This window comes from Conger conger, chromosome 1 (assembly GCF_963514075.1).
Source record: "Conger conger chromosome 1, fConCon1.1, whole genome shotgun sequence".
In the NCBI taxonomy this organism is placed as follows: domain Eukaryota; kingdom Metazoa; phylum Chordata; class Actinopteri; order Anguilliformes; family Congridae; genus Conger; species Conger conger.
The window spans coordinates 35,103,552-35,116,362 of record NC_083760.1 but is presented as its reverse complement, the minus strand read 5'-3'; the positions used below and the strand labels follow the sequence as shown (position 1 = coordinate 35,116,362).

The 12,811-nt window shown below is 43.9% G+C and overlaps 1 protein-coding gene across 6 annotated transcripts in view; it reads left to right on the top strand.

Moving 5' to 3' along the window:
• The window catches only part of ahi1 (Abelson helper integration site 1), a 29,493-nt gene that overhangs the window by 5,042 nt on the left and 11,640 nt on the right, over positions 1-12,811 (top strand). For all 6 annotated transcript variants that reach the window (XR_009708029.1, XR_009708030.1, XM_061230996.1 and 3 more), the window contains exons 5-14: positions 1,332-1,483; positions 2,562-2,748; positions 3,750-3,942; positions 4,491-4,586; positions 4,706-4,891; positions 6,173-6,325; positions 7,542-7,674; positions 8,137-8,260; positions 9,670-9,899; positions 11,404-11,510. Coding sequence is in view for 4 of the 6 variants with exons in the window: in XM_061230996.1 (XP_061086980.1) it covers positions 1,332-1,483; positions 2,562-2,748; positions 3,750-3,942; positions 4,491-4,586; positions 4,706-4,891; positions 6,173-6,325; positions 7,542-7,674; positions 8,137-8,260; positions 9,670-9,899; positions 11,404-11,510 (1,561 nt within the window). In the remaining 2 variants the exon portion in view is untranslated. The remainder of the gene's footprint in view (positions 1-1,331; positions 1,484-2,561; positions 2,749-3,749; positions 3,943-4,490; positions 4,587-4,705; positions 4,892-6,172; positions 6,326-7,541; positions 7,675-8,136; positions 8,261-9,669; positions 9,900-11,403; positions 11,511-12,811) is intronic.

The window sequence follows — 12,811 nt, the reverse complement described above, 5'->3', positions numbered from 1 at the left end:
TCCAGTTCGTAGGGGTTGAGGGTCGGAGAGTGCGCCCCTCCAAGTCACCTGGTAGGAGCGACCAGAGAGGTAGGAGGAAAACCAAGCGAGTGCAGAACCTGTGACACCCATCCCAGACAGCGATGAGAGCAGAATCTCATGGTTGACTGTATCGAAGGCGGCCGACAGGTCGAGGAAGATGAGGACAGAGGAGAGGGATTTTGCTTTAGCAGAGTGGAGTGCCTCAGTGACCGCGAGCAGGGCGGTTTCAGTGGAGTGGCCACTCTTGAAGCCAGACTGGTTGGGGTCATGGAGATTGTTGTGGAGAAGATAAGTGGACAGTTGGGAGCAGACATCACAAACAATCTCCACAGGGCAGGGGTGAAGGTATCTCAATCAACTGTTTGAAGAAGACATAGTGAGCAGCAATATAGAGGCTATACCACAAGATACAAACCACTCAATAGTAAGAATCAGAAGGCAAGATTACAATTTGCAAGGAAATACAGAGATGAGGCCAAAGAGCTCATCTGTGAAGCATGGTGGAGGAAGTGTCATGACTTGGGCTTGCGTGGCTGCTTCTGGAGTGGGCTCACTAATCTTTATTGATGATGTAATTTACGATGGTAACAGCAGGATGAATTCTGAAGTCTACAAAAATATTCTGTCTGCCAACTTATGGAGAAATGTGTCCAATCTATTTGGGAGGAGCATCTTCATACAGCCAGACAATGACCCAAAACCCTCAAAACAGGACTTCATTAGGGAGAAAAAGTGGCAGGGTTTTAGACATTTCACCCCTTGAAGAGGAGATTGGGAAAACCTCCCAATATGGGATATGGTACCAAATATTAAGTGTTATTGACTTTCATTTACTTAAGGTTACACTAGGTAAGATTATCCTCTAAAACATTGTTACAATCCCTTCCTATCAGGCTCACTGGCATGTTGACTCACCCTCTACCTGTGTTTATAGTTCTTAAATTTGGGTTTCAAAATATGCAGTTGACGCACCAACACTGTAGCAAAACATTGTAGAACTGGACAATAATTCAAGCTCATTGGTTGAAAATTGGTTCTAATCGCCACAGACAATGGTGTTTCAATGTCAGCGCGTTTACAGAGAAGGGGGAGGGATAAACATTGTTGTGGTTTGAGGGTGTTGTTGTGCTGCAAGTCCTCTATTGACCGTTAGGAGTCCGAAATTACCTATTGTACCTTTTAAATAATCTCTGTTCCAATACTTTTGCTCACCTAAAAATAGGCAACCTGAAAATAAGTTTTAGAAAAAAGATTGCTTTCGGGAGAAGGAGGAGTCTCTAATTAATTTGTGTTTTGTCCCCCGCTTGCAGTCCCGAGGCCATGGAGAATAAAACAAATTCAAAGGATTTTTCTGACGCTGAGAGAGAGGGACTGAGCAAACCATCAGCAGAGATGGAGGAAGTGGAGGAAAGTGAAAAAACACCAAAGGAAAGAGGGAAAAAGAAGAAGAAACAAAAAATCGGTAGGTAACATGGGCAGCTGTGGGCAGCTCTGTGGGGAAGCAACTGGCCCTCTAACCAAAGTGATACCTCAACTGAATTCAGACATATGTACAGACAATCACTTTGTCAGAATCAGAAGTCTTCCTGTTTGGATCCTTTGTGGTATAGTTTGCACAATAGTGGATTTATACCCGGTTGTGCATTTATACCAGGGCTTAAAAATATTTTCTTTCCAATTGGTTACTTCTGGGCAAAACCAGCTTATCTATTGGTTTGGTTCTAGCGCTCCTCTCCCAACCTAAAGTTCCTAAACTAGTTAAAACAAAATAACATTTAATACTCTTCTATTTGTACATTCATGCAATATGCGTAAGCCACAGTTCTTCTGCAAACTTTGGCCATTTCGCTTGGTAACCTGAGAGCCTCAATTCAGTTTTTATCTGTGAGAGCCACAGTGGCGCAACAGGCTAAGATGCAGTGAGTTGCAGTTCCTTGCAGTTGCACACCGAGGACCAGGGTTTGATCCTGGTCCTGCCAGAAAAGCCAAGTTTGGCCGGCTCTCGTGGAGCCATAATTGGCTCGTTGCTCCAGAGGGAAGGACTTGGCAGGGTTAGCGGATTGCCGCGCACAACAGCACCCTGGGTGCCTCGGAATCACGGTCACGAGCATGAGACGAGACGGCTTGTCGGAGGACGGTGTGTATATTCAGCATAGTGGAAGGTTACGTTCAGTTTGCCAGTAGTTTGAATTTGCGTGTCTAGAAAGATTAGTAGTAATCTACAAAATCCCATTAGGTTCTAATGGGAATAATGTAACACTGTTGCAGTTTTAAGATAGTACAGCTCTCTAACTATTTCGTCTGGTAACAGCTGAACCACTGCTGCAACCGCATAGAGTTTATTTATAAAGTTTATATTCTAGTTTGTCTTAGAAAAGATGTAGGCAGAACATTTTCTTTAATTGAATTAAGGGCTGCGGACATTTAGATCAGGGCCCACTGTTCCTGTGTGCATGGAAACCTATAGAATGTCTATCCATCTGTCCCGCTGAGCACAGTAAGTTGGGAGAGTGAAACCCTGTTTGCCTATTCCCCCGCAGAGGTGAGGGCAGAGAGTGGTGAGGAGCCAGAGGGCCCGGTGAAACCTGCCTTCGACGATAGCCTTGTCCTGGGAGTCTACATCCACAGAACAGACCGGTTGAAGACAGACCTGATGGTATCTCATCCCATGGTCAAGGTCCATGTCATTGATGAGAACACGGGCCAGTATGTGAAGAAGGAGGACAGGTCAGGGTTTCCTCTTGCCTTCTTTTGAACAGGAGACACTTGGTTTTGTGCTTTTTTTACCTTTACCCATGTCAGCCAAATAAATGTTGATTAGAATTAATACTATGGATTTCAGTTCCATCATCACACAGTAATATTTAGTAGATCATAAATAGTTACAAATTGCCAAATTAATTCCTGTAGGTACTTTACAAGGCCTGGGAAATGGATTGAAGGTGATTCAGGTGCTTGCTTACTGGGTGCTTGGTATATCCAGTAACACAATTTCAATTCCCTATACATAGAACATTGTAATGTAAGGCTGTTACCACTGCATAAACATTCACAAAAACATGCTGATATTGACTGGGACAGGTGCTGTGTCACTAATGACCAGGACCTGGGCTAAATGGCAGGGCTCACCTGTGCTGTATCAAAAGATCCTACCTGTAACGCTGGCTGCACACTGTGCGATATTGGCCATCTTTTACGATTGGTACATGTCACACTGTGCGATGTAGCCCCAACAATGTCGCTCCTTCTTACTCAACCAGAAAGTTTCACAAATTCACTAAAGTCAACGCAGTCTTTTTTTGAGGAAGATTTTCTGCAGAAAAAAGTGGAACAAGCGGCAGCTTTTTATACATAGTCCCCCCATTTTAGGGGACCAAAAGTAATTGGACAGTTGGCTTCTCAGCTATGTCTTGATTAGTCAGGTCTATTCCATCACTTCCTTAGTGCAGGCATAAGAAAGCTTTCGGTATCTTGTCTTGATTCTGGGCTTTTGATTGCCTTTGAACTGTTATTGGTGTTTGTCAACATGAGGACCAGAGTTGTGCCAGTGAAAGTCAAGGAAGCCATGATGATAAAAAGAATGAACTCTTTTTGTCGGTATTGTAGTGCTTATGTAGGTGTGATGTGGTGCAGGTGAAGGTTTACAGCCGTCATTGAAAGTATCACAGAAAGTCTTGTCTAAATATTTTGTATGAATAATCTTTTGTTCCTGTTATTGGTTTCCTCAGCCATCGGCCGGTCTCGTCGTTTTACGAGCAAGAGAACGTGGACCACGTCCTTCCCATCATGTCACAACCTTTTGACTTCAGGAAACATAAGTCCACCATCCCTGAGTGGGAGGAACAGATCATCTTCAATGAACGCTTTGGCTATTTCCTCCAGGCTGAAAATGAATGCCCCAGAGTGATACTGTTTTTTGAGGTGAGGAGTCAAATTGGCAAGACCGACAGGGTATTTCCACAGATGCCCTATACGAAAACCAGACAGTCAGCTGGTGCAACCTTTCCACTGTACTGCACTTCCTTACTGAAGGACATTCATTACATTACATTACATTACTGGCATTTGGCAGACGCTCTTATCCAGAGCGACATACAGTTGATTAGACTAAGCAGGAGACAGTCCTCCCATGGAGCAATGCAGGGTTTTGGGCTATGTTTGTCACAGAAGTCTTTTCCCATTTTGTTTCTGTAATTGTTTTGCAGGATAACTAATCAAAACAAAAACACAACTCTGTTTTTATTATTTTAGCAATGCCAGTTCCGTGATGGAAAAAGGATTAAAAGCAGCAAACCAATGCATTGTATTTTTTACTAGCGCAAACGATTTTCTGAAACTTCAAACACACTCTTCTATTTATTTCCTAGGCCGTCACTACTAAACTGTAAAAAAAATAAATAATAAAAAATAAATAAAAAGACTGTACACTAAAATTAAAATTCAACTTATCACATCTTATCACATTCCAGGTCCTTGATTTTCTGAGTATGGATGACGCCCGGGCAACTACTGAAGTCGACCACCACGAACGGGGCTTCCGCAAAATCGCATGGGCTTTCCTAAAGGTACAGTAGAACAAACGTGAGAAATCATGAATAGTATTTTAGAGAACACTTCACATACGTGTGAGTCCTGCTGTGCGGTTTTGCGTCGCAGTTGCTGACTTTGCTCCCTTGTCCTGCAGCTGGTGGGGACAAACGGGATGCTGAATGTGGACAGCAGGCTGAGACTCCAGCTGTACTGCCCGCCACCTCGTGCCAGGAAGGTCCCACACACGGTGGAGGTGGTGGAGTGGTGGAGACGTTTCCCCAGGAACAGATACGCCTCCACGCTTTATGTCACGGTCAAGGGCCTAAAGCTACCTGAACACGTGAGCTCCTCCTCCCCCGGCCCCTGCCCCCGATATCCCGCTTAGGTTCTTAGGTGGAAGGACACAAAGCCTACTACACCGTGACTGTGACTGTGAAGGAGGGCTTGGTTAAAAGTCATATTTATGTCACCCTCTTTTCACCTCTCCTTTAGTTTGACAGTTGTATTTTGTACTTTAATCTAGGAATTTGTATTTGTCTTGGTATTGATCTTATTATTTACAGACTTAGCCTGTCTACCTTGTGTACTAGACCTATGTTCGTCCCTTTAAAACCGATTGTATGTGAATTGTACCTTATCCAAGCCTGACTCATACATACGTGACCATTCCTCGCTGTCACACCGATGTCTAGCTCAAACTTGCTGCTCATGTCAGAGCAAAATCCCGCTCAAAATCTGAATGCGCTGAGAAAAATCCCACTTTTACCTGTTCTATCTCAATGTTTTCACCAGTTATGCAGCCACGATAGAAAATGAATGGCACTATTGCATTGATATTGGCAATATAACCTACTGGATGCAGCCCAAAAAGAAAGGCATTTAGGAGTCAGTGCGTACTTTCCAATTTTACCTGTTCTAGTGCAATCTTCATTTTGCCTTTTTACAGCTCCGTCATTTTGAAAGAAAAAAGAAAAGTCAAATCAAGTGCTGAGCAGGAGACAATCACTGACTTAAAAGAGATGTTTGTTTACTGCTGAAATTTGTGTTGTTCACGTTCCCATTCAACATCTCTTTGGTAGCTTATGTACAGTCCCCTCCAAAAGTATTGGAACAGCAAGGTCAATTCTATTGCTGCCAATACTTTTGGATGGGACTGTATATCCTTCTAAGTTCATCTCTACCGATTTTGTACTTCTCTGCATGATGCTGTTTTTATCTATCCTTACGAAGGCTGAGGAGAGAAAATATTGAAACAGATTGTTCATTGAACAGAATTGTGTGAATAAATGAATTGTTTGTCATTTTTATAGCAATGATCACTTTGATCATCCAGCTCCAATATGTCAGTCAGTTTCATATGTGCAGCAACCATCCTCAAAGGCAGCATCAACAATATGTCACAAGATTATGTAGGCTAGGTCTACAGACAGATCATATCTTCAGCTGAAGAGCTTTGTTTTACTAAACTTGACAAAAACACCTTACTCCTTACAGTGGACATACAATGGTAATGTGTCATGCCACCCCTTCCAGCTACTTTTCAGCTGCGGCTGACTACTTCAGAACTTGGGGAACTCTCTGTGGGAGTGGGGCGATTTTAACACTATCCCCACCCCCCCAGGTGGACCCCAGCATGCGTTCCATGATGGCCCTGCAGCAAGAGCGGGGCAGCACCTCCTACAGTGAGCTCCAGAACGAGTTTGTCAGGAAGAGCAACGGCCAGCCGGTCGAGAGTCAAGCCCCAGTCGTGAAATGGAGTAGGGCGCCCGGACAGGTCAGCCACACTCCCAATATCTAATATGGTATCTTATACACTCAGTGAGCACTTTATTATGTATTTGCCAGTTCCGCGATGGACAAAGGATTAAAAGCAGCAAAACAATGCATTGTATTTTATTATAATTTTTTTGACTTATTAAATCTTCTGATGCTGTAGCCTATCCACTTAGAGTTTTGACATGTTGTGTGTTCAGAGATACTCTTCCGCATACCATTATTTTAATGCCTGGTTATTTTCGTTACCGTCACCTTCCTGTCAGCATCAACCAGTCTGGCCATTCCCCTCTGAACTCTCTCATTAAAGGTACAGTCGGTAATTTCGGACTCCTAATGGTCAAGAGAGGAATTGCAGCAACAAACACACTCAAACCACAGCACTGTTTATCCAACCCCTTCTCTGTGAACGCGCTGACATTGAAACGCCATTGGCTGTGGCAATTCCACCAATGAGCTTGAATTTTTGTTCAGCTATATGATGTTTTGATACAGAGTGCTGGCCCGTCAACTGCATGTTTTGAAACCCGAATTTAAGGACTATAAACACAGGCAGAGGCTGAATCAACATGTCAGCGATCCTTTTTCAATGATAGGAAGGGATTTACAATGGTCTTGTGACAATGTTTAACACAAAAATCTTGCCTGATGTACCTTTAACATTGCAGAACTGCTGCTTCTGAGTAAACCCCAGAGACTCTTGTGTGTGAAAATCTCAGGAAATCAGCAGTTACAGAAATACTCAAACCAATCCGTCTGGTACCAACAATCATACCATGGTTGAAATCACTGAGATCACATTTTTGCCTATTCTGATGGTTGATGTAAACATTAACTGAAGCTCCTGACCTGTATCTGCATGATTTTATGCATTGCACTGCTGCCTCACGATTGGCTGACTAGATAATCGCATGAACAAGAAGGTGTATAGGCGTTCCTAATACCCTGTCTGTCTTGTCAAGTGCTCAGTAAGTGTATCTCTTATTGGCTTACCAGCCTCACAGTCATGCAAGAGACAAATAGTAAAAAGCCAGCAAAGCATAACGCTGAAATTCAGTTCAACAATTGAACAAACTTCCCATTTTACGAGTAATCGGTCCTTTTATTTTATTTGTTAAAAAATTGATAAAATAATTTCTGATTGAAGTAGTAAAAAAGCCCTTGAGTTTTGCCTGATTCTGATGCGATCCCTCAGTCTCTCCTCTTTGATCCTACAGGTGTGCCGCATCCCCAACAAGTCCATGCTAACGTTCCGCGGGGGCCAGATGGGTTGCTTTACTCTGCGCTTTTCTCCTGATGGCAGAGCCCTGGCTGCAGCCTGCGCCGATCGGGATGCCTTCCCTGTGATCGGTGCGTTTCTCAGCACAGAGCCATCACTGAGCCAACTTAGAGCCAGAGGGTTTAGTTTGTGGTATTTGTCATGTGTAGGCAAAAAGAGTCACTTGTACTGTCTGCTAGACTTGAATATTGGGCGGCTGGGCTTCATTTTCATCTGTAAAACCCCACTGTAAACACTGCCAACACGTCATTCAAATTCTCAGTCTGACCACTTTCATCACTGAGACTATATCACAATTTATTTTCATCAAAGATCTTCATTTCATCTAAATTATTGTCACTCATCATGTTCTCTTAGTTTTTTCATTGTTTCAGTTTAAATTGAGATGAAAAGCTTGTTTATTCATTTACATCAGTTGCATTATTTAATGCTTTGGGTTTTTTTCTGGATTCTTAGCCATTGCTAGACAGCCATCTGGACTAAGATGCAGGTGGACTGGGTTCGTTTTCTTACTCCTTTGTGCCCTTTTTTAGTGTACGAGATCCCATCTGGCAAAGTCCTGTCTGCTTTCAATGGCCACCTCAGCATTATATATGATCTCTGCTGGTCCAGGGACAACAACAGTCTGCTGTCAGCCTCTTCCGATGGGACTGTCAGGTAAAGATTTTTTTATTTTTATTAGATAACTTCATTGTAACCACACACATTCATTGCATTCATTGCTAACAAATAAACTGAATTCCTCTCGAAGTCTCCTTCAGGGAAAGCCAATTGCGGCAACTAGCTTGGTGAGAGTGACATGATAGCTATTCCATTAGTTCAAAAAACAGTTAACGGGTTGTTTCCCTCCTAGAAGCTGATTGGCTGAATTTTGGTTTGAATTTTGGTTTGCCCCAAAATTCTCAATTGACTCTCACTTCAGCACATCAACCCTGCTGAGTCCCCATTCACTGTTGTATGTAAATTTTCTGCTCTCTGTAAAATGCTACCCCCTAGCAGCAAAAAGTCAACATTACAGTGTGACTAACCAACCAACAAATCAACGGGCAAACTCACTAACAGATAGAGACCGATCCATAGTTCCCCCTTTGGTGGGGGACAAAGAATGAAATACCATACCCGTGGGATCGCAGTCTACAGCGATAATAGCCACAAACAATTAAAAACAGAAATTCAATTCAATTAAATTTTATTTGTATAGCGCTTTTTACAATGGGCCTTTGTCGCAAAGCAGCTTTACAGACAAACCGCGCCTAGGGCAACAGTGGCAAGGAAAAACTCCCTGGAAACAGGAAGAAACCTTGAGCAGAACCTGACTCAGTAGGGGAACCCATCTGCCGCTGGTTTGTGGAAACAATTACATAAAAATGTAATTACATAAAAGTACATAAATGTCCAATAACTTGTCCAAGCACAGATGAGGTTGAGGGATGGCAGGAGCACCAATGGGTGGCACTGTCAGGCAAGGGGACAGGCTTGGTGCTACAGCTGAATCAGCAGTGGCAGGAGGGAGTTGTGCGGCTGGTCTTGGGCTGGAGCTCCGGGCCTGGACGGGGTGCGCAGGAAAAGTTGGGCTAGCGCTCCAGGCAGGTGCCCAGAGCGGGGAGAAGAGGAAATAAATACAGGAATTAAGATTATAAAGAATAAATGTGATTTAACCAATGCTTTTTTCCTGATTGTGGGATTTATATCACAGACAAACTGAACAGCATATGATCCACGAAAACTGTTCAATGGCTTTTGAGTACATTAATGCCTTTTATCCAGAGCGACATACCACAAAGTAGGCTGATCATGCGTGCATAGCATGTGAAAGTCCAGAAATGAGCAATATGCCAATGACTGTGCTGCAACTCGCGCCTTAGATAAACTAAATTAAGTTAGTATTGTAAATGGTACAAGTGTCTTGCTCTCATTTTTAAAGTTTCTGTGATGCTCGCCTCTAATGTTATAAAGCCTCAAAGTAGAACACTGCAAAAATGAGCAAGGGTTGCCAGATTGGGAATGTGGATTAATGGATCTTCTTCATCCCATGTGATGTACCTAATGAGTCTCCTCTTTCCCAGAATGTGGAATGTGGAAAGGCGAGATCGGATCGCCCGGAAGGTTCTGCCTCACCCCTCTTTCGTGTACTGTGCTCAGTACCACCCCTCTGCCCAGAACCTGGTAGTGACCGGGGGCTACGACTGCCTGGTGCGCGTGTGGGACGTTGACGTCCACAACGTCAACGGCCAGCTACTACAGGAGTTTGAGGGCCACAAGAGCTTCATCAACTCCCTGTGCTTTGATGCAGAGGGTATGGAACTCTGCCACCTTCCCATCAGCCCACACACTACCAGTCCCTCTGAATTCTCTATTGGATAATTACATATTGCACCTCATCTGACTGAATTTATTTAGGCATGCTATACCCATACCGTGGTTAAGGCTGGTGATTCATTGATATTGTACATGTACCTAAAGAGCCTGCAGACCAAGACTGGTATCTGCTGGTATGTATTTTCATCTTAAAATCAGCAACCAATTTAAGCTTTAATTTGAGGGTTTTTACATCCATATTCGGTGAACCATGTAGGAATTACAGCTGTTTTTATACCAAAATTGGGGGGGGGCTGTGTATAGGAAAAGGGATGTCTAATGGCCGACTCAGTCTTCAGACTCGAAACGATCTAAAATGTGTATTTTGAACGAACGGTAGCCCAGCAGGAGGCGGCACGGATGGTGCAGTGGGTAGCACTGCCGCCTCACAGCAAGGAGGTCCTGGGTTCGAATCCCCGTCGGCCAGGGCCTCTCTGTGCGGAGTTTGCATGTTCTCCCCGTGTCTGCGTGGGTTTCCTCCGGGTACTCCGGTTTCCTCCCACAGTCCAAAGACATGCACGTTAGGCTGATTGGAGAGTCTAAATTGCCCGTAGGTATGAGTGTGTGAGTGAATAGTGTGTGTGCCCTGTGATAGACTGGCGACCTGTCCAGGGTATATTCCTGCCTTTCGCCCAATGTATGCTGGGATAGGCTCCAGCCCCCCTGCGACCCTGATCAGGATAAGCGGTTTCAGATAATGGATGGATGGTAGCCCAGCAGCACCGACCAAAAGATCTTGAAAGATTCTGTATGGGAGAATGATCAATTATCCCTCTGAAAATGATTACTAATTTCACCAAAAACTATAGAATATCAATCTTTTTTTTTAAACTTGTGAAAGGAGGGTGTACAAAGGGCTGAAAATGGGGGCCAATAATTTTTACACCTAACTTTTTGGGAAAGAAAATGTCTTTGCGAGGGGTGCTAATAATTGTGAACCCTGACGGTATGTTATTTACAATATAAGGAATCTAAAAACGCTAAGTTGAGAGAAGTTATTCTAATTAGATTTCAGTCTTTTCTGATTTTTGTATACATTTAGTTAGCAAATTAACAGTGATGACTAAATCAAAAGAAAAAAAAGATATGATGATTATCCACAGAGATAACCTATGATAGCATAAATATGCAGTAAATATCTATATGGCTTCATAGCATGAATGTACAGTAAATATCTATAGTATATAACCTAAGTGAGTTAAGTAAGTTTGGAACAAAAGCCAGCATATAAGCTCTCAGAGAAGTGGAGGGCACCACATTACACAGGTCATTCATCCATCATTAATGATCGCTGTTTGCACTGGGCTGTGTGTTGTTAAACTAATTGTGTAGCACAATGTGTTGAGTGACAGTCAGCGTGAATTTCTTCCCAGGGGACTGGTGTGTCTCACCTGCCTACAAATGCGATGTCACCACTCGCACTCTTGTGTCTCCCCCCCCAGGGCTGCGGATGTTCTCTGGGGACAACGCGGGGCTGCTTATCACATGGAACACATCGGTAGTTGGTGGTTCCCCCCAGAACCCAACTCACCGATGGGGCTTCGAAAGGGTATGGGTGCCCTCTATGCACATTCTCATTTGACCATTATTTGTGTGCAATGGCTTTCCAGTGGACATTTGCTTGCTGCCCATGGTTTTTTATGCTGGTGACATTTTAAGATGCAGTGAACTGGCAAGCACACTGGCACACTGGCAGGCACATTGCTTGTGAAATATTCCCCAAAGAAAATGCCCAACTCTGGCATCCCTAAATGCACAATAGCACTTATTCAGAATTTCTGATTGATTATTACAAATTGTTCAAGTGCGATGCAGTGCGTGTCCAGATTTTTTTGATAATTAGTTGATGATTAGTTTGCCTACTAGTTTCAAGTTTGTTCTCTCCACACAGCCTTGTAAACACTTTGTACAGCCAACAAGAACTACTAGACATAGGATCTCGATGCACAGGCGGTGTATCTTCAGCTCCTCCAATATGTTGCTAAGACACCACGGTCTACAGAAGTGGGGTGGCATCCAGGCTGGGCTAAAGCTGCATCAGCTGTCACTACCTTCCACGCCAATGTATGGTCCCTGGTGAATGGACGAGCTTCGACTTTGGATAACCTCACAAAAAAGGATTGCAGATTGCAGCGTCATGATTTTCACACAAACATGGCTTCACAACAACATTCCCAATAGCGTCATTGAACTAGAGGGATCTTTAGGGCAGACAGAATGGCTCCGGTACCACTCCGGAAGTACTCCGGTAAGACCAAAGGTGGAGGACTGTGCATTTATGTCAACAAAGCTTGGTGTATAAACACTGCTATAACTGAGTCACTGCTCTGCATATCTGGAATATCTGACAATAAAATGTAGGCCTTTCAACCACCCCTTGATGTTGCAGGGGATTTCAAAATGTCTCCTGGGAGATAGCACCTTGGACCATGATTACAGGAACACTGATGAGGCCAATAAAGCCATTCCCCTCCCCCACCTGGGACAATCTGACCACCTCTCACTGTTCCTACTCTCCAAGTGCACGCCACTCATTAGACATGTGAAATCATTGGGGAGGGCAGCAAAGGTGTGGCCAGAGGGGGCAGACTTCATACAACAGCAGCATTTTTACTGGAGACTGGAGTATATTCGCCATTCAGGCCACCCCGACTCCGAAACATTATTGAAACATATGCTTCCTCTGTCCAGGACTACATCAGCACATGAGAGGCGCTACAGGAGTCTACATTCCCACACCAGCAGGCTGAAGAACAGCTTCTTCCCTGCAGCGCCAACCCCCATCCCACCTCATCTCCCACCTCCCTCACCTCACACTGCATACCATAGGCCTTTTTCAACTCTATTGCA